Source organism: Macaca nemestrina, chromosome 20 (genome assembly GCF_043159975.1).
Source record: "Macaca nemestrina isolate mMacNem1 chromosome 20, mMacNem.hap1, whole genome shotgun sequence".
In the NCBI taxonomy this organism is placed as follows: Eukaryota; Metazoa; Chordata; class Mammalia; order Primates; family Cercopithecidae; genus Macaca; species Macaca nemestrina.
This window is the reverse complement of record NC_092144.1, coordinates 18332536-18359178: the sequence shown is the minus strand read 5'-3', so window position 1 is coordinate 18359178 and position 26643 is coordinate 18332536. Positions and strand designations below refer to the sequence as shown.

Below are 26643 nucleotides of genomic sequence, written 5' to 3'. Positions count from 1 at the left end.
GAAATCCTGTCTCTGCTGAAAATACAAAAAATTAGCCAGGCAAGATAGTGCACATCTGTAATCCCAGCTACTCAGTAGGCTGAGGCAGGAGAATCGCTTGAACCTGGGGAGTGGAGGTTGCGGTGAGCAGAGATCTCGCCACTGCACTCCAGCCTGGGCAACAGCAAGACTCTGTCTCAAAAGAAAAAATAAGGGGGGCCGGGCGCGGTGGCTCATGCCTGTAATCCCAGTACTTTGGGGGGCCAATGCGGGCAGATCACTTGAGGCCAGGAGTTTGAGACCTACCTGGGCAACAGGGAGAAACCCCGTCTCTACTAAAAATTACAAAATTTAGCCGGGTACAGTGTTGCGCACCTGTAGTCCCAGCTACTCCGGTGGCTGAGGCAGGGGAATGCCTTGAACCCGAGAGATGGAGGTTGCAGTGAGTCGAGATCATGCCACTGCACTCTAGCCTGGGCGACAGAGAGAGACTCCGTCTCAAAAGAAAATTAGAAAAGTGTGCCATAACATGCTGGGGACCCTAAAAGACTCCATCCACATCTCCCTCTACCAGCCACACCTACTCTGGTTCAAACACCAGCCTCCCATAAGGGCGGCCTCACCTGCCACTCCCAGAGCCTAGACTCCACCTCACTCACCTGCTCAAAGCCCAGTAGTGGCTTCCCAACCCTCTCAGAAAACCCAGCCTCCTTATGGGCACTTTCTCTACCTAAGCCTTCCCAGCTGCTCTTCCCCGCCTTTCTCATCCTTCCCAGCACTCAAGAGATACCCTTCAAAGCCACTTCCAGGTAAACAGCAGCCCTGCTCTCCACTCTTTTATTATTTGCACACCATCACCCGTATCTAGAGCGACATCGTTCACTCAATTATTTGTACCCTGTAGCCTCCTTGTCCCCACTGCCTAGGACGGGGCCCAACACACAGCAGGCACTCAGTGCACAGGTAATGAATGAATAAACAAAATGAATGAAAAGAAAGCGAAGGCCAGAGAAGCCGGGGATTTTATCCCCAGGCGGCTTCTGTAAAATTCTTTCAATTTTTTCCCCCCAGACCACGTACCCGAGGGTCGCGCCAGCCCGACCCTACGGCGCCCCCACTCCCCAATCCACGCGCGACAGGCTTCGGCAGCCGCCGCGTCTCACCCGGTCTTCGCGGCCACGTGGGGAAAGGTGGGGCGCACCGCTGTCACCCAGGGCGCTGCCTCTAGCCCCTTCCGGCCGCCGTACGCGCGCAGGCGCCGTGGCGCCCCCAGGCTCGGCCTCCCAGAGCCCTGCGGACGGCTCACGATAACCAAGGACGACCGCAAACCAAGGTAAAGACAACGAGGCCCCCTCGTGCGCGACGGAGGCGTCTTTGCCGCCCTTTCCGGGACGGTCACGGTGCTCGCCGCCCCGAGCAGGGAAACATTTTGCCTCCGGAGCGTCCGCCCAGGAGAAGCGGCCACCGCGCTTGCGCAAGAGAGCCGGGCAGCGGCGGCCCGCGCCTGCGCACCAGGACTCGGCGGCGGCTTGCGCCTGCGCGGCGCGGCGCTGCGGAGACCGTTGGTTCATTTGCATGTCCCCGCCTCGCGCGGCGGCGGCGGCGGGTGAGGAGCCTGAGGCGGCGGCGGGGGCGGCTCCGCGCGCGGTGGTCTCGGGGTGAGGCCCGGGCCCTGGCGTCGTCGGTGGGTGGGTCCCGGGGTGGGAGGCTCGGGCTCGGCCTTGGGGTCTCGCCCCGGGCTCCGTGATGGCGTCGCAGGCTCGGCCCTCTGGCTGCGGCGGCGGCCGCGTCCCCACCAGGTTGGCCCGGGTGGCCGGCTGCGGCCTCCCGGGCCCGGCGCCCCTATTTCCTCGCCCTCAGAGACCGGGAGACGGCGGGCCGCTTCCACAAAGGCTCATTGGTTCAGTCGTTCATTCATTCCTCCCGAACTCGGAGCGGCCCCCGCTGGGGAGGAGATAACGGCGCCCAGCGCTGCATCGGGCCCTTCCCCTCTTTAGAACCGGTTCAGCCCACACACCAGCCCGTTTACTAGCTGCCCTTTCCGTAGGTAGGGAAACGGAGGCACAGAAAGCTTAGGATCGTGTGATTTGAACCTGGGTCACCTGACCCTGGAACCCTGCCCTTTGCCAGCAGAGAACAAGGGGGCACCCAGGGAAAAGGGCTGAAGGATGGGACGAGGGGGAGATCGTGATGGGAAATCGACCCTACGGGTTGCGTCTTAAAGTTGGAGATTTTGCGAGGCGGGATATCTTGATGGTTAAGGATGCAGCCCCTGGACCCCAAAATGTTGCTTCTTTTTTTACCCATTCTTCGGGGCTTTGGATGCATGAATACGCTCTTTGCCAGGTTCAAATCTGGGCTGTCTGATCTTGAATGGGTCGTTGAGTCTGTCTCCCTTTGCCTCCTCACCCTAATGTCATTCGTAACAGGACCTGCCTCTTCAGTGGGTGGTTGGGAGATCGCGCAAGGACCCAGCACAGAATGGACTCTGTCACTCGTTCATTGTCACTGGTTGGGGGTCCCGCCACTCACCGTCAAGAGGCTTCTTTTAGAAGGGAAGGAAGTTCTCAGAGCCTCTGTGCACTACTGAGTCTGTGAAATGGGAAAAGAGCGATCCTGGGCCGGGCGCAGTGGCTCACGCCTGGAATCCCAGCACTTTGGGAGGCCGAAGTGGGCGAATCACTTGAGGTCAGGAATTCAAGACCAGCCTGGCCAACATGGTGAAACCCCATCTCTGCCTCAAATGTAAAAATTAGACGGATGCGGTGACGGACTCCTGTAATCCCAGCTACTCAGGAGGCTGAGGCAGGAGAATTGCTTGAGCCCAGGAGGCGGATGTTGCAGTGAGCATGCCGCTGCACTCCAGCCTGGGCAACAGAGAGAGTCTCAAAAAAAGAAAGAAAAAAAAGATTGATCTCTTCTTTCCTAACCACGATTTGCGAGGGTTGTGGTCCCACCCTTCCTACTCTGTTATGCTCAGTTGCGTGTGTTGGTTGACACCTTCCTCCAGCAGATAGAACTGCTTTCACAGAGCTGCTTTTAATGGATTCCAAGGAGATGGGCTCAGAGATTTGTCTTTGCTCCTTTTCAGCCAGCACACACCTGTGAACTTCGTGAGGGCAGAGGCCCCCTTAAAAGAGTCCATCCAAGGTGGGCAGATTACTTGAGGTCAGGAGTTCGAGACCAACCAGGCCAACCTGGCAAAACCCTATCTCTACTAAAAAAATTAAAGATAAATAAAAAATAAAAAGGGTCCAGCCTGCCTCTGAAGTTCCATGCGAGGATTATGGATTACTGCCTCCTTACTTTGAGGATTAGGTGAAATAGAACAGGTTCTGTGAGCACAGTTTTATGTGTGTGTGTGTGTGTGTGTGTGTGTGTGTGTGTGTGTGTGTGTTGTTGTTGTTTTTTCCCCCTTGAGACAGAGTCTCGCTCTGTCCCCCAGTCTGGAGTGCAGTGGCATGATCTCAGCTCACTGCAACCTGTCTCCCCAGTTCAAGCAATTCCCATGCCTCAGCCTCCTGAGTATTTGGGATTACAGGCACGTGCCACCATGCCTGGTGCTTTTTTTTTTTTTTTTTTTTTTTGAGATGGAGTCTCACTCTGTTGCCCAGGCTGGAGTGCAGTGGCATGATCTCAGCCCACTGCAACTTCCACCTCCCAGGTTCAAGCAATTTGCTTGCCTCAGCTTCCCAAGTAGCTGGGATTAAAGGTGCACACCACCACGCCCGGCTAATTTTTGTGTTTTTAGTAGAGACAGGGTTTTGCCATGTTGGCCAGGCTGGTCTCGAACTCCTGATCTTAAATGATCCGCCCACCTCAGCTTCCCAAAGTGCTGGGATTACAGGTGTGAGCCACCATACGCAGCCTGAATTTTTTGTATTTTAGTAGAGACGGGGGTTTCACCATGTTGCCTAGGCTGGTCTCGAACTCCTGAGCTCAGGCGATCGGCCCACCTCAACCTCCCAAAGTGCCAGGATTACAGGCATGAGCCACCATGCCCAGCCCCAAGTTGTTACTCTTAGTGTAGTTTTTTCTGTCTCACCATAGGGCAAAATAACATGGCAGCCAGACGAATTACACAGGAGACTTTTGATGCTGTATTACAAGAAAAAGCCAAGCGATATCACATGGATGCCAGCGGTGAGGCTGTAAGCGAAACTCTTCAGTTTAAAGCTCAAGGTAAAATAAAGTATTGTTGTTGTTGTTTTGGTTGGGGGTCTATCTTAGGGCCACGGCAGGAAGATTGCAGTACCTTGGGCAAATAATACCAGTCCTCTGATCCTTACATTCCCTATTTAGGAGATAATGGTTTTTTATTTTGGTTTGGTTTAGTTTTTGAGACAGAGTCTTACTGTCTCCCCCAGGCTGAAGTACAATGGCACAGTTTTAACTCACTGCAACCGTGAACTCCTAGGCTCTAGCCATCCTCCCATCTCTGCCTCCCAGAGTGCTGGGATTATAGGCATGAGCCACTGCACTTGGCCAGGGGATAATGTTTTGATCTGTCAGTCATCATTACGCAGATATCTGGAGCCTCTCGCAGTATATCCTCCCCGACCCAGCTCAGGACAGTTTTGTTTGTTTGTTTTGAGACAGAGTTTCACTCTTGTCTCCCAGGCTAGAGGGCATTGGAGGGATCTCGGCTCACTGCAACCTCTGCCTCTTGGGTTCAAGCGGTTTTCCTGTCTCAGCCTCCTGAGTAGCTGGGATTACAGGCATGCACCACCACGCCCGGCTAATTTTTGTATTTGTAGTAGAGATGGGGTTTTACCATGTTGGCCGGGCTGGTCTCAAACTCCTGACCTCAGGTGATCCGCTTGCCTTGGCCTCCCAAAATGCTGGGATTATAGGCATAAGCCACCGAGCCCAGCCCAGTTTTGTTTTTTGGTGGTTTTTTTTTTTTTCTTTTAATAGATATGGGGTCTTGCTATGTTGTTCAGGCTGGTCTGCAACTCCTGGGCTCAAGCTACCCTCCCACCTCTGCCTCCAGTGTGTTGCGATTGCAGGCATGAGCCACTGCTCACAGCACCAAGAAAGGTTCTTGGATCCATTTCCTGGCTCCATCCCCATCACCACTTAATTTTTTTTTTTTTTTGAGACAGAGTCTTGTACTGTCGCCCAGGCTGGAGTGCAGTGACGTGATCTTGGCTCACTGCAGCCTCTGCCTCCCGGGTTCAAGCAATTCTCCTACCTCAGCCTCCCGAGTAGCTGAGATTACAGGCGCCTGCTACCATGCCCGGCTAATTTTTTTGTATTTTTTTTTAGTAGAGATGGGGTTTCACTATGTTGGTCAGGCTGGTCTTGAACTCCTGACCTTGTGATCCACCTGCCTCGTCCTCCCAAAGTGCTGGGATTACAGGCGTGAGCCACCACACCCGGCCAGCTCTACCAGTTCTTACCTGGATAATCAGAACAATCTCCTTCTGCAGCGTCTCTCTGTTTCTGGCTTCATTCCCCTCATGTCTCCCTTTTATAGAGTTGATCCACAGATCTGTTAGTGACAGCCTTACTGAACCACTGCTCTCCTTGGCCTCTTGGGCCTCCCCACTACAGGACACACCCTCAGAGGAGTGCAGGAGCAGTCAGGCCACAATATAAACAAGACAGGAGGGCATGGGGTGGCCTGTAGAGCTGCTGATTTTAGGCCCTGTCTGAAAACATTCCCATTGGAAGGTTTTGACACACCATGCCAGCAGAATCAAAAACAGTGCCTGCACAGATCGCAGGATGACATGAAGGGTCCTTCACCTCCTGCCTTGGGCCTCACACTGAGGGCTGCTGTGCTGCCTGCTACCTACGCTTTGAATTCCTCCTGTCCCAGCACTGCCTGGTAAATTCCCTCAAGACAGATCACAGGTGCCTTCCCCCGGGAAGCCTTAGCATGCCTTGAGGCTGATTTGGTTGCCCTTTCCTGCCCCAGGGAAGTACATCGTGTACTCACTCCTCTGCCTGTCTCCTCTGGGTAGCACAGACAGTGCTGCTCCCAGCCACACCAGCCTTGGGGTGGAGGAGGTCTCCTGTGTTGGGTGACTTCTAAGTGTTTGGGGTAGGAATAACAAACATGCTCTGGACCTGGACAAAGCAGGCTCAGAGATTGTCTTCAGATCTTGAGTTTTCAATAATCACATGCGTACTACACACAAACATTCCTGTTATAAAATATTGGAACAAATAAGAAGTAAACGTTAAAATTAAAGTTCTCCTAACTGCTTGCTTATCCCTCTGAGGTATAACCGTATCCATGGTATTTGTGCATTCTTTAGTTGTTTTAGTGTAATGCATGTATGTAATACTGAATATTTATGTTTTATTTAGATGGAGATTTAAATCTTTAACTTTACCTAGAGACTCAAGCACCAATACATATCTTAGTTACCTCCAGAAAGATTAGGGGCCTGGGCACAGTGACTCACACCAGCAATCTCACCACTTTGGGAGGCTGAGGCAAGAGGATCATTTGAGCCCTGGAGTTACAGACTAGTCTGGGCAAAAAAGTGAGACTCCCTCTCTACAAAAAATAAAAAGTTATCTGGGCATGGTGGCATGTACTTATGGCTCTGGCTACTTGGGAGGCTGAGGCAGGAAGTTGGCTTGTGCCCAGGAAATTGAGGCTGCAGTAAGCCGTGTTTGTGCCATTGTACTCCAGCCTGGGCCACAGAGTGAGTCCCTGTCTCAAAAAAAGATGGCTGGGTGCAGTGGCTTACACATGTAATCCCAGCACTTTGGGAGGCCAGGGTGGGCAGATCACCTGAGGTCAGGAGTTTGAGACCAGCCTGGCCAACATCGTGAAACCCCGTCTCTACTAAAAATACAGAAATGTGGCGGGCCCCTGTAATCGCAGCTACCCAGAAGGCTGAAACAGAAGAACAGCTTGAACCCGGGAGGTGGAGGTTGCAGTGAGCCAAGATCGCGCCCCGGCACTCCAGTACTCCAGTACTCTAGCCTGGGCAACAGAGTGAGACTCTGTCTCTAAAAAAAAAGAAAAAAAAAGTGTTAGAGCTACTCTCCTTGGCCGGGCGCGGTGGCTCAAGCCTGTAATCCCAGCACTTTGGGAGGCCGAGACGGGCAGATCACGAGGTCAGGAGATTGAGACCATCCTGGCTACCATGGTGAAACCCCGTCTCTCCTAAAAAAATACAAAAAACTAGCCGGGTGAGGTGGCGGGCGCCTGTAGTCCCAGCTACTTGGGAGGCTGAGGCAGGAGAATGGCGTGAACCCGGGAGGCGGAGCTTGCAGTGAGCTGAGATCCAGCCACTGCACTCCACCCTGGGTGACAGAGCGAGACTCCGTCTCAAAAAAAAAAAGAGCTACTCTCCTTGACCAGCCTGTCTCAAAATGCCATTGCCTTCTCAGGTTCCCACCTGCTTGATTTGTCTTCTTGGTACTTACTTGTATCTGATATATTCCTGTTTTTTGTCTGACTCTCTCAACTGACACGTTTCAGAGAGTTCTTATTTTCTTGCCATAACTTCAGTGCCTAGTACTGTGCTTGCACACAGTAGGTGCCCAGTTTGTACTTGTTGAACAAATGAACTAGGATTTATACACACTTTGGCTTCCTGTGACCTCTTAACCCATTACTACCTCCTGGCACCTCTCTTTCCCTATTCATTTTTTTTTTTTAAACTAGGTCATTGATTCTGATTGAAAAGCTAGAAAGAAAGGCGCTCCATGAAAACTCTCCCTGAGGCCCGCTGTTCTCATATGCCCATAGTTCATCGCTTCTATTCCTTGCTTCTTACAGTTTCTCCATGTGATTAAGCAAATGCAAATATATCTTCCCCTATGCCCTTTTTTCTTTTTGACAGAGACAGGGTCTTGCTCTATTGCCCAGGCTGGTCTCAAACTCCTGGGCTCAAGTGATCCTCCCACCTCGGCCTCCCAAAGTGCAGGGATTATAGGTTTGAGCCACTGTGCCTGACCCATTTCCCCTTTTCTACATGGAGAAGGACAGAAGTAGACACTGTTCCGTTTCCATCATGGCCTCTCTTGATGTATCTTGCTAAGCTTCTGCCCTCCCTCCTGCCTGCCTCAGTCTGTGGTTTTTCAGCTCCAGAGAGAGGGTTGATTGGCCTGGCCTACCTTTCCAAGGGATAGGTTCAGCCAACTTTGGGTCAGCTGTGGTGGGTGTGGTGTTAGCTATGGTTCATCTAGCCTCACGGTTGCACCGTGGGCTGAGACTTCCTTCTAGGAAGTGGTGAAGGCAGGTAACCTCAGTAAAACCTATCTGTTCTGAGATAGAAGTAGAAACACAGAAGTGTTCCAGTTGCAGTAAAGATATCCAGGTTATTTGGGGACCAAACACCCTTTCCTCAGACTAAAAGAGGGATTGCCAACCCAGATGGCTAGAGAGTAGGGGATCTGAATGAGCGAGGGCTGTTGGTGCCAACTTAGAGAGTCTGTGTCTTGCCCGTTGGGCTGCTGCTGCCCATCCTGGGTTGATTGTCATCAGGGCAAACTCAGGGTTGGTGCTTTTAGATCTCCTGTTTTAGTAAGTAGTCGATCCAGATTTTTAAATGACACCACACACATTTTAAATGTTAGCAACAAATACGGATTGGCAAACAGCACTGAGGTGTATAAAGCACTTTTCCTGCCTGGTGATCGTGGACTGTTTGTTTGCACTGTTTGCATCCTCTGGTCTAAAGTACCTTTTGGCTTCTTCTTTTTTTGAATGGTTTATTTCAGATCTCTTAAGGGCAGTCCCAAGATCCAGAGCAGAGATGTATGATGATGTCCACAGCGATAGCAGATACTCCCTCAGTGGATCTGTAGCTCACTCGCGAGACGCCGGAAGAGAAGGCCTGAGAAGTGACGTATTTCCAGGGCCTTCCTTCAGATCAAGCAACCCTTCCATCAGTGATGACAGCTACTTTCGCAAAGAATGTGGCCGGGATCTGGAATTTTCTCACTCTGATTCTCGGGACCAGGTCATTGGCCACCGGAAATTGGGACATTTCCGTTCTCAGGACTGGAAATTTGCGCTCCGTGGTTCTTGGGAGCAAGACTTTGGCCATCCAGTTTCTCAAGAGTCCTCCTCTTGGTCACAGGAGTATAGTTTTGGTCCCTCTGCAGTTTTGGGAGACTTTGGATCTTCCAGGCTGATTGAGAAAGAGTGTTTGGAGAAGGAGAGTCGGGATTATGACGTAGACCATCCTGGGGAGGCTGACTCTGTGCTCAGGGGCAGCAGTCAAGTCCAGGCCAGAGGCCGAGCTTTAAACATCGTTGACCAGGAAGGTTCCCTCCTAGGAAAGGGGGAGTCTCAGGGCCTGCTCACAGCTAAGGGGGGTGTTGGGAAACTTGTCACATTGAGAAATGTGAGCACAAAAAAAATACCCACCATGAATCGTATTACTCCCAAAACTCAGGGCACTAACCAAATCCAGAAAACCACTCCAAGTCCTGATGTGACCCTGGGGACAAACCCAGGGACAGGAGATATCCAGTTCCCCATTCAGAAGATCCCTCTGGGGCTGGATCTGAAGAATCTTCGGCTCCCCAGAAGAAAGATGAGCTTTGACATCGTAGATAAGTCTGATGTTTTTTCAAGATTTGGGATAGAAATAATCAAATGGGCAGGATTCCACACCATAAAAGATGATATTAAATTTTCCCAGCTTTTCCAGACTCTCTTTGAACTTGAAACAGAAACCTGTGCTAAAATGCTTGCCTCATTCAAATGTTCCTTAAAACCAGAGCACAGAGATTTTTGCTTTTTTACTATCAAATTTTTAAAGCACTCTGCTTTGAAAACACCCAGAGTTGATAATGAGTTTTTAAACATGCTTTTAGACAAAGGTGCTGTGAAGACCAAAAATTGCTTTTTTGAAATCATAAAGCCCTTTGACAAGTACATAATGAGACTTCAAGACCGGCTTCTGAAGAGTGTCACACCTCTGCTTATGGCCTGCAATGCCTACGAGCTGAGTGTCAAGATGAAGACCCTCAGTAACCCCCTGGACTTGGCTCTTGCCCTAGAAACCACCAATTCTCTCTGCCGGAAGTCTTTGGCCCTTTTGGGACAGACATTCTCCTTGGCCTCTTCTTTCCGGCAAGAGAAAATCTTAGAAGCTGTCGGCCTGCAAGATATAGCTCCATCACCTGCTGCATTTCCAAACTTCGAAGACTCCACTTTGTTTGGGAGAGAGTACATAGACCACCTGAAGGCCTGGCTAGTCAGCAGCGGGTGTCCCCTCCAGGTTAAGAAAGCCGAACCAGAGCCGACGCGAGAGGAGGAGAAAATGATTCCTCCTACCAAACCCGAAATTCAGGCCAAGGCTCCAAGTAGTCTGAGTGATGGTAAGGAAAACAGCCAAAGTTTCTATTTGTTGTTTTTCGTCTTTGTTTGGTAATGTCTTTTTTTTTTTTTTTTTTTTTGAGACGGAGTCTCGCTATGTCGCCCAGGGTGGAGTGCAGTGGCCGGATCTCAGCTCACTGCAAGCTCCGCCTCCCGGGTTTTTACGCCATTCTCCTGCCTCAGCCTCCCGAGTAGCTGGGACTACAGGCGCCCACCACCTCGCCCGGCTAGTTTTTTGTATTTTTTAGTAGAGACGGGGTTTCACCGTGTTAGCCAGGATGGTCTCGAACTCCTGACCTCGTGATCCCCCCGTCTCGGCCTCCCAAAGTGCTGGGATTACAGGCTTGAGCCACCGCGCCCGGCCAGTAATGTCTTTTATTTGAGATTTTTTTACACAGAAGCTCTTTAGCCAATTGGAAACAAATCAAGATTTTAGTAGAAAATGCACATTGGCCAATATATGTCTGCCATTCATTCTGTGAATGTGTCTTAGGAATCTGCTGTTTACCATAAAAGTCTTTAGACAGCTGGGTGTGGTGGCACATGCCTGTAATTCAAGCACTTTGGGAGGCCGAGGTGGCGGGTTGCTTGAGACTAGGAGTTCAAGACCAGCCTGGCCAACATAGTGAAACCCCATCTCTACTAAAAATACAAAAACTAGCCGGGTGTGGTGGCATGCACCCAAAATCGTAGCTACTCGGGAGGCTGAGGCAGGAGAATCCACTTGGACCTGGGAGGTGGAAGTTTCAGTGAGCTGAGATCACCCCACTGTACTCCAGCCTGGGCAACAGCAAGACTCTGTCTCAGAAAAACAAAAATCTTTGGACATTTTTAGGTCAGATACCTCTCGGGATTTGGTAGAAAGCTGTGGCCATTGCCAGAAAAAATGCTCATCTATTCATACACAATTTTACCTATATCTTCTGAGGGGTTCATACCTTTCTGCAGCCAAGGTTAAGAACCCTTATTCCTTTTTTTTTTTTTCTTTTTAATCTTTGAAAGAAAGAAGGCTTGACTTTCTTTGTTTTTGTTTTTTTGAGACATGGTCATGCCCTGTCACCCAGGCTGGTGTGCAGTGGCATGATCATGGCTCACTGCAGCCCCAACCTCCTGGGCTCAAGTGATCCTTCCACCTCAACCTCCTGCGTAGCTGGGACTATTGGCTTGTACCACTGTGCCTGGCTAACTTTTTTTGTATTTTTTGTAGAGAATCATGTTGCCTAGACTGGTCTCAAACTCCTGAGCCCAAGTGATCTACCCGCCTCAGCCTCCCAAAGTGCTGGGATTATAGGCGTGAGTCACTGCGCCTGGCTTGGAACCCTTGTTCCAACATGTCCCCAGAAGGTATTACTAGAAGGGAGAAAAAACACAGAGCATGGTCTCTGAGGAATCCCCAGTCTCCTGAGGGAAGAAAATCACAAAGTCCAGTCACTCGTGAGCCAGGGGTGGTAGCACATGTCTGTAATCCTAGCTACTCGGGAGGCTGAGGAGGGAGGATTGCTTGAGACCAGGAGTTCAAGGCTGCAGTGACCTGTGATTGCGTCTGTGAATAGCCACTGCACTCCAGCCTGGGCTAGCATCACCCTGTCTCTCAATAAACCAAAACAAAAAAACAGTCACCCCTGTGCTAGAATTAAAGTGACACAGGAGAGGCTCCAGCCCAACCTGGAGAGTTGTGGAGGTCATGCTTGAGCTGTATTGAAGGATGTGTAGGGACCAGCCAGGTCATTCCACATAGTGGATGCACCTTTTCGCCGTACTCACTTTCCTAGACTGGCTAAAGTTGGTAAATTACTTAAGTACACCTGCTAATTAGCAGTTATCATTGGCTTTCTGGGGAGAGGAAAAGGCCAAGGAAGAGAAATAGAAGTGATAAGCTGTTTGATTTCCCTGTTCCTTCCTCCTAAACTCCCAGAATGGGCTCTCACAGCCCAGACATCCCAGAGATCTCAAGCATACATGGTAACCATGCTGTCTTAACTCTTGTGATAGGGAGAAAGCACTTTTCCCACTGACGTGGTTTTCACCTTCCATTGCCCCCAGCCCAGTGAGGAAGTCTCATTTGTTCCTGACTTTCTTTGCTCTTTCACCACCCTCATGAAGCCCCAACGGCACTAGACACTGGATAGGTCCCACCACATACAGGTGGCCACATCCTACCCCCAGAGAGGAATCCTTCCAGAAGTAGGCTCAGGGCTGAAGGGACCCTATTCCCCAACCCTTCACAAAGTGATGGGATACTGTTTGAAGGAAGAAAAGTCACCCATAACCTAAAGTGGTTGTAACCCACCCACTTACCCTCCCACAGCCTTCGATGTTCCCCATGCTTTCCTGCAGCTGCAGGCGTGCTGGACTGAAAATGCTACCGCCTGCTCTTCTACGTGATTGCCAGAAAGCCCTCTTTGTTTCCACAGCCTTTGCTACATCGTGATACTGACCTAATGTAAATTACCTCACCTTTCCCTTGATGCTGGATTCATGCTGCCTTTTACTAGAGGTTTCTGAAGCCAGACAGACCTGGGTTCACATGTAGTTGGCATCTGCAAGCCTCAGTTCCCTGTCTGGATAGCGGGATAGCTGGCGGCAGGGCCCACATCTCATGAGGCTTCCCCACCGCTGCTCATGTTCCTGTTAGAAATGTTGGAATGGAGCCAGGCATGGTGGCTCACACCTATAATCCCAACACTTTGGGAGGCTGAGGCGGGTGGATCAGGAGTTCGAGACCAGCCTGGCCAACATGATGAAACCCCATCTGTACTAAAAATACAAAAATTAGCTGAATGGGGAGGCGCGTGACTAATCCCAGCTACTTGGGAGGCTGAGGCAGGAGAATCGCTTGAATCCGGGAGGCAGAGGTTGCAGTGAGCTGAGATCATGCCATTGCATTCCAGCCTGGGCAACAGGGTGAGACTCCATCTAAAAAAAAAAAAAAGGAAAGAAAGAAATGCTGGAATGGGCCAGGTGCAGTGGCTCGTTCCTGTAATCCCAGCACTTTGGGAGACCGAGGCGGAGGGATAATGAGGTCAGGAGATCGAAACCATTCTGGCTAACACGGTGAAACCCCGTTGCTACTAAAAATACAAAAAATTAGTCAGGCGTGGTGGCATGTGCCTGTAGTCCCAGCTACTCGGGAGGCTGAGGCAAGATAATTGCTTGAACCCAGGAGGCAGAGGTTACAGTGAGCCGAGATCTTGCTACTGCTCTCCAGCCTGGCAACAGAGCGAGACTCCGTCTCCAAAAAAAAAAAGAAAAGGAAAGGAAAAAAGAAATGCTGGAATGGGCCAGGCGCAGTGGCTCACACCTGTAATCCCAACACTTTGGGAGGCTGAGGCAGGTGGATCACCTGAGGTCAGGAGTTCGAGACCAGCCTGGCCAACGTGATGAAACCCTGTCTCTACTAAAAATCAAAAATTATCCTGGCGTGGTGGCACACACCTATAATCCCAGCTACTTGGGAGGCTGAGGCAGGAGAGATGCTTAAACTTGGGAAGTGGAGGTTGCAGTGAGCTTAGAGCGTGCTACTCCACTCCAGCCTGGGTGATAAGCAAAAGTCCGTCTAGGAAAAAAAAAAAAAAAAAAAAGAAATGCTGGAATGACATCTTTGATTGAATGCTTTGGTTATTACTATTACTTTTTTTTTTTTTTTAATTCTTGAAAGGATACATTCTCAGGAGTAGGATTGCTGGACCAAAGCTGTGTCCCACTTTCTGACTCTTGCTCATGGTCTTCCTAGCTAAAGATGACCAAATTAGCAGGGGTCCCCAAATTTCATTGCTGACTGTAAACCTCAACATCTTTTATAAAATCACGTAAAACTAGTAGTTCTGTAAAAAGAGAGCCATGAAAAAAAGCAGTTTCAAAGGGGACATACTTGGAATAACGTGGCAGTTGAAGGATTGACTCATCATGTGTGAAGAGCTCACACTAGTGTTTAAAATAAGCTCAAAGCTGTAACATGGACACAGGTGGGCACAGGACTGTGCAATCATTTACAGAACAAACTGGAAAACCTTGCTAGTTCAGCAGTGATTTTAACTGAATGGCTGAACAAATAGACCATTCTGTGCTTTTTTGTTTGTTTTTGGTTTTGGGATGGAGTTTCGCTCTTGTTGCCCAGGCTGGAGTGCAACGGCGTGATCTCGGCTTACCGCAACCTCCGCCTCCCAGGTTCAAGCAGTTCTCCTGCTTCAGCCTCCCTAGTAGCTGGGATTGTAGTCATGTGCCACCACGCCCAGCTAATTTTGTATTTTTAGTAGGGATGGGGTTTCTCCATGTTGGTCAGGCTGGTCTCGAACTTCCAACCTCAGGTGATCCGCCCACCTTGACCTCCCAAAGTGCTGGGATTACAGGCATAAGCCACCGCGCCCAGCCATCATTCTGTGCTTTTAAAACTAACCAATTATTAGGAAATTAAACAGTCTTACCATTTGAAGAAACATGTTCTTCTGTGTTGCTGGCAGCATTGTAAATTTAAAGTCATATTGGAGGAAATTCACACTTTAAAAAATATTTTGGGCAGGGCATGGTGGCTCACTCCTATAATCCCAGCACTTTGGGAGGTAGAGGAGGGTGGATCTCTTGAGCCCAAGAATTGGAGACCAGCCTGAGCAAGATGGTGAAGACTCGTCTCTACAAAATTTTTAAAAATTAGCCAGATGTAGTGGCGCATGTCTGTCATCCCAGCTACTTGGGAGGCTGAGGCCTGAGAATTGCTTGAGCCCAGGAGTTCGAGGCTACAGTGAACTATCATGGGACCACTGCACTCCAGCCTGGGCGACAGAGTGAGACCCCGTCTCAAAAAAGAAAAGATTTGGCCGGGCGCGGTGGCTCAAGCCTGTAATCCCAGCACTTTGGGAGGCCGAGTCGGGCGGATCATGAGGTCAGGAGATCGAGAACATCCTGGCTAACACGGTGAAACCCCGTCTCTGCTAAAAATACAAAAAACTAGCCGGGCGAGGTGGCGGGCGCCTGTAGTCCCAGCTACTCGGGAGGCTGAGGCAGGAGAATGGCGTAAACCCGGGGGGCGGAGCTTGCAGTGAGCTGAGATCCGGCCACTGCACTCCAGCCTGGGCGACAGAGCGAGACTCCGTCTCAAAAAATAAATAAATAAATAAAAATAAAAAATAAAAGATTTGTTTCTTTTTTTTTTTTTTTTTGAGATAGAATCTCTCTCTGACGCCCAGGCTGGAGTGCAGTGGCGCGATCTCGGCTCACTGCAAGCTCCACCTCCTGGGTTCACGCCATTCTCCTGCCTCAGCCTCCTGAGTAGCTGGTACTGCAGGCGCCCACCACCATGCCTGGCTAATTTTTTTGTATTTTTTAGTAGAGAGGGAGTTTCACTGTGTTAGCCAGGCTGGTCTTGATCTCTTGACCTCGTGATCCGCCCACCTCAGCCTCCCAAAGTGCTGGGATTACAGGCGTGAGCCACCGTACCTGGTTAAAATTTGTTTCTTACACATTCAACAGATATTTTCTGTGAACATGTAATTTGGGACCATTGACCTTTTTTTTTTTGTTTTGAAATAGAGTCTCGCTCTGTTGCCAGACTGGAGTGTAGTGGCACAATCTTGGCTCACTGCAACCTCTGCCTCCCGGGTTTAAGCAATGCTCCTGCCTCAGCCTCCTGAGTAGCTGAGACTATAGGTGCATGCTGCCATGCCTGGCTAATTTTCTTTTTTTTTTGTATTTTAGTAGAGACAGGGTTTCACCGTGTTAGCCAGGATGGTCTTGATCTCCTGACCTCGTGATCCGCCCGCCTCAGCCTCCCAAAGTGCTAGGATTACAGGCATGAGCCACCGCGCCTGGCCGTTTTTTTTTTTTAAAGATAAATCATAAGGAAAATGAAATTCGTGATAATTCTACCCCCATAACATCTGTTAACATATTTCCTTATAGTCTTTTCCCATGTATCCATATTTATATATTTTTTATTCCCACCTTTATATTGAGAACTATAACCTAGATACCTTTTTTGTGTATTTTAAACTAGATATTTATATTTTCCACTTTAATGTTATGAACATTCAAATTATTAAGTGATACATGAAAAATGATATCAAATTGCTATACGTCTTTCTTTTTCTAGAGTATATAAATAAATTGCTCTGTCCAGTCATTGAAAGCTGTGACTGTTTCTCTCCTAGTGGTTGTGCTGTTACATTTTTTAGGAGGAGATTTTCTGTATTGGTTTGTAGAATAAGGTGTTGTTTTCCTCTTTTCAATTCTGGTGTCTTGTGAATGAGGATTTCGGTTGTTGACGCCTGCTTGGGTTCAGTGCTAAGCCCCCAACTACTGTACTGTCCTCGTCTTCCCAGAGCCCACAGTCAGCACGTTTCTCAGAAAAGCTGTTCTGTGTGTTCCAGCTGTCCCCCAGCGAGCAGATCACAAGGTAGCGGACACCATCGACCAACTTGTGAAACGTGTCATCGAAGGCAGCCTGTCTCCCAAAGAGAGAACTCTTCTCAAAGAGGACCCTGCTTACTGGTAGGTCTTTAAATGTCCAGCCTGTGAATCCTTCTCATGGAGTACATGGCAAAATTTGGGTCACTCTGATGGTGTTGAGAGCAGAGGGTGAGATACTTGAGTAAGTGGTGTTCTCCAGTGAGAAGAGCATGAGGGTGGCTCAGATTTATGTGGGTTCAGCAAGTCCTAGCTCTGTTGCAGAGCAGTGGTAGGCTGGCTGGGTGGTGGCATTCTCTTACCTGTGAATACAGCTCCAACTCCCTGCTTTGCTGTTTTAAGGATGCAATGAGATGTTCATGCAGAGAATACAGAGTAAGGGTAGTAAGATTAGTAATACATCATTGCAGTTGTTTGCAGTTTATTGCTAATATTTGTTAAACTGTGTTTTGCTTAACTGTCTCTTTTTTTTTTTTTTGGGACGGAGTCTCGCTCTGTCGCCCAGGCTGGAGTGCAGTGGCCAGATCTCAGCTCACTGCAAGCTCCGCCTCCCAGGTTTATGCCATTCTTCTGCCTCAGCCTCTCGAGTAGCTGGGACTACAGGCGCCCGCCGCCACGCCTGGCTAGTTTTTTTTTTGTTGTTTTTTTTTAGTAGAGATGGGGTTTCACTGTGTTAGCCAGGATGGTCTCGATCTCCTGACCTTGTGATCCACCCATCTCGGCCTCCCAAAGTGCTGAGATTACAGGCTTGAGCCACCGCGCCTGGCCTTAACTGCCTCTTTATGTGAATAGAACAACTTTTTAAAATTACAGTTTGCATCCTAAATATAGTACTTTCTTATTAGAGAAAGTAAAGAACAGGCCAGAGAAAGAGTCTCGCTCTGTCACCCAGGCTGGAGTACCTTGGCGCAATCTTAGCTTACTGCAACCTCCGTCTCCTGGGTTCAAGCGATTCTCGTGCCTCAGCCTCCCAAATAGCTGAGATTACAGGCGCACACCAGCACACCCAGCTAATTTTTGTATTTTTAGTAGAGACGGGGTTTCACCATGTTGGCCAGGTTGGTCTCGAACTCCTGACCTCAGGTGACCCACCTGCCTTGGCTTCCCAAAGTGCTGGGATTACAGGTGTGAGCCACCGCGCCAGGCCGAGACACATTTCTTTCCTTTTTTTTTTTTTTTAAAAAAAGGAGGTGATGATCAGTACTTTGCTTGTATTTCTGCCTACCTTTCTGGCAGTTTATCATGATATCTGGGAGTGAAACTGCTGGGTTAAAGCTCATGTTAGAGACTTTTGATTTATGTCAGTTTCTCAGCTGCAGCACTTTTTATTATTTAATTTTTTTTGGAACAGAGTCTCGCCCTGTCACCAGGCTGGAGTGCAGTGGGGCGATCTCGGCTCACTGCAACCTCTGTTTCCCGGGTTCAAGCAATTCTTGTGCCTCAGCCTCCCGAGTAACTGGGATTACAGGTGCCCACCACCACACCCAGCTAATTTTTTGTATTCTAGTAGAGATGGGGTTTCACCATGTTGCCCAGGGTGGTCTTGAACTCCTGAACTCAGGCGATCCGCCCGCCTCGGCCTCCCAAAGTGCTGGGATTACAGGCGTGAGCCACTGCACCCAGCCTCAGCTGCAGCACTGTTGACATTTGAGACTGAATCATTCTGTATTAGGGTTGGAGCTGTCCTGGACATTGCAGGCTATTTAGCAGCATCTGTGGTCTCTAATCGTTTGATGTTAGCAGGACCTTCTATCTCACTAGTAACAACCCAGAATACATCCAGGCACTGCCTGGTGTCCCATGGCAGGCAGAGCTGCCCCTGATGGAGACCATTGATGTTTATCATCAGTTTACTCTCCATAGGTTATGTGTACTAATTGACCCCCTCACTGCTACTCTGTAAGTGTGCTGTGCCCTCTTTTGTTTTCTGTTTTTGTTAGGGACAGGATCTCACTCTGTTGCTCAGGCTGCAGTGCAGGGGTGCTGTCACAGCCCGCTGCAACCTTGACCTCCTGAGTGTGCCCTTTTTGGTAGTCAGATTATACCCATATTGGACTTGTTATTCTTGCTGTTGTAATTACTAAAGATGCTTGAAAGGCATACATTTCCATGTCTTTGGTCCTTCCCATCATGATTTACCCAGGGGAAGGTTGGAACTTGTTGTGTTTTTATTTTTACAAAATTCTTGAGTTTGGATTATTTACATGTATTGAATGAGGTAGGCATGTAACTTAAAAGTTAAAAATTCCCAAATAACCTAATTGTCGCAGCATCATTTATTGAATACTTTTTATTTAATAAACACTTGTGCCTTCTGTGCAGTTGGTACTGTTCTAAGCACATTACTGATTTGAGCACTAGCTAGTTGAATCCTCATTAACAATGTTGCGAAGCAGGTCTATTGCTATGCTTATTTTACAGACAAGAAACTTAGAGGCTCCAAGAGTCTTCTTGGCTTGAGGATTCACAGCTAGTAAGAGGCAAAGTTGAGATTGAAATCCAGAGTCTGTGGTCTGAACCAGTGTGCATGCTGAAGGAAGGAAGCTAGATAGCCCCAGATTGACAGATGCAAGCAGATACCAGACCCTCTTGATAAGAAGGCATCCAGACTTAAAGGCCTAGGGGCACTTTCCAGGTGGTTGATAAGGTTATTAGGCTGGAGGAATAGGAGGCCCTGAGAGAACTGGGGGCTCGTGCCTCTGCCCCATGACCCCTGCACATGGCCCAGGGGTCTCATGACCCCTGATAACCAGGTGCGGCAGACAGCAGCCAGAGTCAGGGGTGTGTTTGGATAGAAATAAGCATCAAAGTAAGAACTGATATTTGAGGTAAACCAGTATCATGAAAGAGAATCACCAAACTCAACAAACTTCTGACACCCTAGAAGACAAGAGTTACTATGAGAAAGAGGAGGTGTAGTCTATAAATATGTATGTGTAATGAATAGTCTCAGGTAATAAGAGTATATTGTATCCATGAAACAGACACTGGTTGCTATGAAAACAGAAAACTGGTTGCTATCCAAGATCCTGTTAAGGATCTTGGAAATGGAAAATAGATTGAAATAAAAATCTCAGCGGTTGGCTGATAGAATAGATCCTGAAGAAGGACAGATTTAGGAGTTGTTCCCAGAGACTTTATCATCCAAAAACTCCTTCACAAGGAATTACCTGGCCAGGTGCAGTGGCTCACGCCTGTAATCCCAACACTTTGGGAGACCGAGGGGGCAGATCACCTGAGGTTGGGAGTTTGAGACCAGCCTGGCCAACATGGTAAAACCCTGTCTCTACTAAAGATGCAAAAAATTAGCCGGACATGGTGGCAGGCGCCTGTAATCCCAGCTACTTGGGAGACTGAGGCACGAGAATCGCTTGAACCTGGGAGTCAGAGGTTGCAGTGAGCCAAGATCGCACCACTGCACTCCAGCCTGGGTACGACAGAGCAAGACTCTGTCTCAAAAAAAAAAAGAAGGAATTACCAAGGTACTATAAAAGGAAAGAGTGTGATACAAAAGCACAGCAATAAGTAAAGAAACTGCTAAACTTAGGTTTCTGGTGTGCATGTTTGAATTCTTAAGTCAAAATGCTCCTTGTATGTTGTATTTAACAAAATAGTTCAATGCATAATGAAAAGCCAAATGTTTCTGCTGTGACCTGTTCCCATGTTCCAGTCCTTGAAGGCAGTTGCTTAGTTCTTCAAACTACTTCTCACGGCTACCTCTGTATCTTTTTTTTTTTTTTTTTGAGATGGAGTCTCTGTAGCCCAGGCTGGAGTGCAGTGGCGTGATCTTGGCTCCATGCAAGCTCTGCCACCCGGGTTCACACCATTCTTCTGCCTCAGCCTCCTGAGTAGTTGGGACTACAGGTGTCTGCCACCATGCCCGGCTAATTTTTTTGTATTTTTAGTAGAGACAGGTTTTCATCATGTTAGCCAGGATGGTCTCGATCTCCTGACCTCGTGATCTGCCCACCTCGGCCTCCCAAAGTGCTGGGATTACAGGCATGAGCCACCGCACCTGCACCTCTATATCTCTTTTTTTTTTTTTTTTTTTTTTTTTTGAGACGGAGTCTGGCTCTGTTGCCCGGGCTGGAGTGCAGTGGCCGGATCTTAGCTCACTGCAAGCTCCGCCTCCCGGGTTTACACCATTCTCCTGTCTCAGCCTCCCGAGTACCTGGGACTACAGGCGCCCGCCACCTCGCCCGGCTAGTTTTTTGTATTTTTAGTAGAGACAGGGTTTCACCGTGTTAGCCAGGATGGTCTCGATCTCCTGACCTCGTGATCCGCCCGTCTCGGCCTCCCAGAGTGCTGGGATTACAGGCTTGAGCCACCGCGCCCGGCCACCTCTATATCTCTTAATAAGCCTATGCTGCTTTTTCTTTACTGAACAGTTTTATGCATGACCGTTGACATTCTATGAAGATATGTGTGGATTAAGTTTGTTTTTTGTTTATTTGTTTTTAAGAGACGAGATCTCACTCTATTGCCCGGGCTGGAGCACAGTGGCATGATCATACCTCACTGCAGCCTCAACCTGGGCTCGCAAAATCCCCCTGCCTCAGCCTCCCAAGTAGCTGGGACTACAGGAGCACACCACCACATTCAGCTATTTTATATATATATATATGTATTTTTTTTTTTTTTAAAGAAATGGGTTCTTGCTATGTTGTCCAGGCTGGTGTTTAACTCCTGGGCTCAAGCGATCCCCCAGAGCACTGGGGTTATAGGCATGAGCCATCACATTCAGCCTTAATACATTATTTTTTTTAGTTAGCAAGTGAAAAAGTCAGACCTCTAGGAGGCAGATATAAGAATGGCTTCTTATCTCCACCCTCTGAGGACCAGCAGAGATTTGAGACCTTCCACCGTCACGCCCTACAAGCATGATTTGTTCCCATTGGAGCCTTGTGAACAGAACTGGCCATTGCCTCTTCGCTGAGGTGACCTGCCTCATGTCGTACACTAAAGATGTCAGAAGAGCCAGGCGCGGCTGCTCACACCTGTAATCCCACTACTTTGGGAAGCTGAGGCAGGTGGGCCCCATGAGGTCAGGAGTTCGAGACCAGCCTGGCCAACATGATGAAACCCTATCTCTACTAAAAATACAAAAATTAGCCGGGCATAGTGGTGGCTGCCTATAATCCCAGCTACTCAGGAGGCTGAGGCAGGAGAATCACTTGAACCCAGGAGGCGGAGGTTGCAGTAAGATGAGATCACACCACTGCACTCCAGCCTGGGCAACAATAGCAAAACACCGTCTCAAATTAATCAATGAATCAATCAGAAGTATAGACAGACACATCCACTATGGCTTTGCTTCCTTGTTTGGAACACCAAGGGGCAGGCTTCCATCCTTACCTATGAGAGAGTGCGAAGCATCAAGCCTAGAAAATGATCACAACAGTGCAGGATATAAAGCTGAAGGAATATGTCATACTTTGTTTTCTCTTATCTTCTAAATTGTCCCCTGGGAGTGGGGCAGCCCTGACCATGCTCTCCAGGGAGAGCCCACCAGATCCTACATGTTCACACACTCAGGAAAACAAGTGGCTAAGAATCCCTCTGGTCTAGCCTCAGCAGGATTATCCGAGCACCCCAAAGTTAACAAAAAATCTAAATAATTGATGTTTGGGGTGAAATAAAAGAAACTAAAATCCCAAATAATCTAAATATGTGAGGCAAAAGGAGAAGGAGGGAGGTAGGTGTGCAGGCCTTTGTCTTTTTTGACATGAGGGTAGAGCTAAAGGGTAATTCTACATATTGATACAAAATAAGAGTTTAAGTATGTGTGTTGATTAGCCATTAAAGGAACCGAAGTGGGGTCTATAACTTCATACTACTATAGAGGGAAAGAAGCAAAAACACAGGAATTGGAAAACAGAGAAGGGAAATTGCATAGCAGGTGAATGCTACCAAAAAGAACGGAGGTAGAGAATTGTTTGGGCAAAAAAGACTTTAAGGAGAACAGCACTAGAAGGAGCAAAAGAAGTTCCTAATAAAAGGGAAAGTCATCACGAACATATAGATTGTGAATCTCGGTGCCTGCACTACATAGCTTTGAGCTATGTAAATAAACAACCTTTAGAAATCATTTAGGTCCAGAGCTGGGTGCTGTGGCTTGTGACTGTAATCCCAGCACTTTGGGAGGCTGAAGTGAGCAGATAACCTTAGATCAGGAGTTCAAGACCAGCCTGGCTAACATGATGAAACCCCGTCTCTAAAATTAATACAAAATTAGCTGGGTGTGGTGGCAGGTGCCTGTAACCTCAGCTACTTAGGAGGCTGAGGCTGGAGAATCGCTTGAATCCAGGAGGCAGAGGTTGCAGTGATCCGAGATTGCGCCACTGCACTCCAGCCTGAGTGACAGAGCAAGACTCTGTCTCAAAAAAAAAAAATTTAAGGCCGGGCGTGGTGGCTCAAGCCTGTAATCCCAGCACTTTGGGAGGCCGAGATGGGCGGATCACGAGATCAGGAGATCGAGACCATCCTGGCTAACACAGTGAAACCCCGTCTCTACTAAGAAATACAAAAAATAGCCGGGCGAGGTGGCAGTGCCTGTAGTCCCAGCTACTCGGGAGGCTGAGGCCGGAGAATGGCGTGAACCCGGGAGGCGGAGCTTGCAGTGAGCTGAGATCCGGCCACTGCACTCCAGCCTGGGCTACAGAGCGAGACTCCGTCTCAAAAAAAAAAAAAAAAAAAAAAAAAAAAATTTAAGTCCAAAACCATGATAAGAGGAATTGGATGAATCCAAAACCATGGTAGGAGACATGAATGTTTCTGTGAAATGGGTAGACAATGTAATCCAAATAAGGTTGTGGAAGATTTTATAACACAGCAAATGAGCGTAAACAGAGACAGTCTGCTAATATTTGTTGAGCGGTTTTCATATCACTTGCCTCATAGTGAAAAGCTTATAACGCAGGCCTCACAGCTATATGATGAAGTAGCTACTGCTTATCATCTTCCCTGTCTTACAGATGGAGAAACGAGGCACAGAAAGGTTCCCAGCTAATGAGTGGCTATGCTGAGATTTGAAGCCAGCAGACTGGCTTGTTGAGTGTTCTGTGTTCTTGATGTTATGTTCCACTGGAACTTGGGGAGATGCATTTGTGACTGACGTCCTCGGACTGCACTTGGCATCAGAACCATCCAGGAACAAGGAAAGCCATCAGAGCCATGAGTGACTGGGGCAGTCAGGTTACCTGGCCCTGATTCTGCACTCTGCCCTTGATGAGGAGTTACCTTGCTGGGGCCGTGTTTGACTTGAGAACCAGAGCGCCCATGTTGGTCAGCATTCTCTTAATTGAGCACTATTGCTTGTTAGGGCATGATCTTGCAAGATGCCACCGTTAGCCCAACAGAGTGCTAGGGCAGCAGTGGAGCCGGTCCTCAGTCTGTCTTCTGAGGTCCAGACAGACCTCAACTGACTAACAGTGTCAGCAGGAGCTTGTGTACGGAGCTGTCTGCCAGGGACATGCCACATCACACAGTGCTGCCAACACCTTGCTTCTAGCTGGCTTGTCACTGGTAATCTGGAACCTCATCTAATAACTAATATGTCGCTACTTAATATCAAACAATCTGAAAGCCACCTGAAATACTGCCATACTTACTAAGCAATATTCTTCTTTAATACAAACTGAAATCAAATATTCACAAAAGTCTGTTATGTTTTTTGTGGGGTGGTTATTTATTTATTTATTTTTAAAGAGATGGGGTTTTGCCCACACTGATCTTGAACTCCTGGGCTCAAGCAACCCACCTGCCTCCGCCTTCCAAAGTGCTGGGATTACAGGCGTGAGCCACCACGCCCAACTTAAAAGTTTGTTATGTATGAAATCAGAGAAAAATCACAGCACACCCAGGAAACTCACATGGGCCACATTATGCCAATACAGCAAACTAGAAACCAGCAACAACCAAAATAAAACACGTTTCTGAATAACTTTTGAGTGAAGGATAATCAGAACTGAAATTAGAAGCAATTTAGAAGGAAGTGGCAAGAAAAATACTCTACACCAGATGCGGTTATAAAAATACTTAAGAGAAAGAGTGACTTCAGGTGAATTTATTAGAAATAAAGAGTAGGCCAGGTGCAGTGGCTCATACCTATAATCCCAGCACTTTGGGAGGCTGAGGCATGTGGCTACCTTGAGTCCAAGAGTTTGAGATCAGCCTAGGCAACATGGTGAAATGTCCTCTCAACCAAAAATACAAAAATTAGCCAGGCATGGTGGTGCATGCCTGTAGTCCCAGGTACTGGGGAGGCTGAGGTGGGAGGATCACCTGAACCCAGGAGGTCGAGGCTGCAGTGAGCTGTAATCAACTCATGAAGCTAGAAGGAACATGATGAAAAAAGTAAAGGCACTAGAAGGAGAAGGATTTTTTTTTTTTTTTTTTAAAGACAGGGTCTTGCTCTGTTACCCAGACTAGAGTGCAGTGGCACAGTCATAGCTCACCACAGCCTCGACTTGCTGGGCTCAAGTGATCCTCTCATCTTAGCCTCCAGAGTAGCTGGGACTATAGGCGTGCACCACCACCCTGGCTAATTTTTTTATTTTGTGGAGATGGGATCTTGTTTTGTTGCCCAGGCTAGTCTTGAACTCCTGGGCTCAAGCGATCCTCCCGCCTCAGCCTCTCGAAGTGCTGGGATTACAGGTGTGAGCCATCACCCCAGCTGAATATTTTTCTGTGTTAGTACGTGTAACTCAACCTTCTCTTTTCTGTACTGTTCTTATCATCATGACGGGTCATAAGACTTCACACCTGGGGCACAGGCTCCTTGGTTAATGTTCTCTTGTGGGTCACATCACACTTGCCTTGATACAGTCAAAAGCTCATTGAACTGTCATTCTGGCTGGGCCATTTAAAAGGTGTCAATTCTGCCTGCCAGGGTGCTGTGGCTCCAAGGTGACTGGTTTGTGTTTCCAGGCCATAATGAACTGTGAGCTCCCTCATGGCTGGTGCTGATGGAAATCAAGGAGGAACTCGGTTCAAACTCCTGATTGCCCTGCGGTCACTCTTAGCAGGGCAGCTGTCTTGGGCTTAGCTCTGGGTCCTCGGTAGAGCCAGGCAGAGCCTCTGAGACAGCAGAGGACAGTCGGAAGTTGGCCACTTAGAAAGGATTTGTGTTTGCAGGAACAATTTGGGACCTGGTGGTGTTTTCATAAATGTCCTGTTATGCCTGTTTTGTTGTGTAGGTTTTTATCTGATGAAAATAGTCTGGAGTATAAATATTACAAGCTGAAGTTGGCAGAAATGCAGCGGATGAGCCAGAACTTGCGAGGAGCCGACCAGAAGCCGACCTCAGCAGAGTGTGCGGTGCGGGCCATGCTGTATGCCCGGGCTGTCCGTAACCTCAAGAAGAAACTGCTTCCGTGGCAGCGGCGGGGGCTCCTCCGTGCTCAAGGGCTCCGGGGCTGGAAGGCAAGGAGAGCGACCACTGGGACCCAGACCCTCCTATCCTCAGGCACCAGGCTGAAACACCACGGCCGGCAGACTCCAGGCCTCTCACAGGCAAAACCATCCCTGCCAGACAGAAATGATGCTGCCAACAAGGACTGCCCGCCAGACCCAGTTGGACCCTCTCCTCAGGACCCCAGCTCAGAAGCCTCAGGTCCATCCCCCAAGCCAACAGGAGTGGACATCTCTGAAGCACCTCAGACCTCTTCTCCCTGCCCATCTGCTGACAGTGGGTGCTCACTCCTGTCCCCCTCCTCTGGGCCCCAGTCCCTACTCTCCCATCTCCAAGGTCTCTCTAGAATTGGGGAGAGGGGACTGCAATCTAGGCAAGGCAGTGGATAAAAGCCCTAGGGACCTGGCCAAGACAAGTGCATGTGTTGGTGCTTTCTCTCTTACTTTCTTGAGAGAGCTGCATGCAAGTCCTGCAGCTCCCTCCTCCTCTTCTGAGAGTGGAGCTGGCACGAGGTGCTGCCCCATGCCTCTGTGCTCCCTGACAGGGTTCTGCT

The 26643-nt window shown here is 48.7% G+C and overlaps 2 protein-coding genes across 15 annotated transcripts in view; one reads left to right on the top strand and one right to left on the bottom strand.

Moving 5' to 3' along the window:
- LOC105484695 (armadillo repeat containing 6) overlaps positions 1 to 1275 on the bottom strand; it is a 28559-nt gene extending 27284 nt beyond the window's left edge. For both annotated transcript variants that reach the window (XM_011746724.3, XM_011746813.3), the window contains exon 1: positions 1143 to 1275. The gene's annotated coding sequence lies outside the window, so the exon portion shown is untranslated. The remainder of the gene's footprint in view (positions 1 to 1142) is intronic.
- LOC105484319 (SURP and G-patch domain containing 2) overlaps positions 1227 to 26643 on the top strand; it is a 45567-nt gene continuing 20150 nt past the window's right edge. For 4 of the 13 annotated variants that reach the window (XR_988915.3, XR_988901.3, XR_011617879.1 and 1 more), the window contains exons 1-5: positions 1540 to 1585; positions 4030 to 4161; positions 8671 to 10281; positions 16642 to 16762; positions 25876 to 26366. Coding sequence is in view for 8 of the 13 variants with exons in the window: in XM_011746087.3 (XP_011744389.1) it covers positions 1555 to 1585; positions 4030 to 4161; positions 8671 to 10281; positions 16642 to 16762; positions 25876 to 26366 (2386 nt within the window). In the remaining 5 variants the exon portion in view is untranslated. Of the gene's footprint in view, positions 1313 to 1501; positions 1638 to 1839; positions 2027 to 4029; positions 4162 to 8670; positions 10282 to 16641; positions 16763 to 25875; positions 26367 to 26643 lie in introns of those variants that run through there. The other 9 variants (XR_003019457.2, XM_011746380.2, XM_011746158.3 and 6 more) reach the window with 5 other exon arrangements.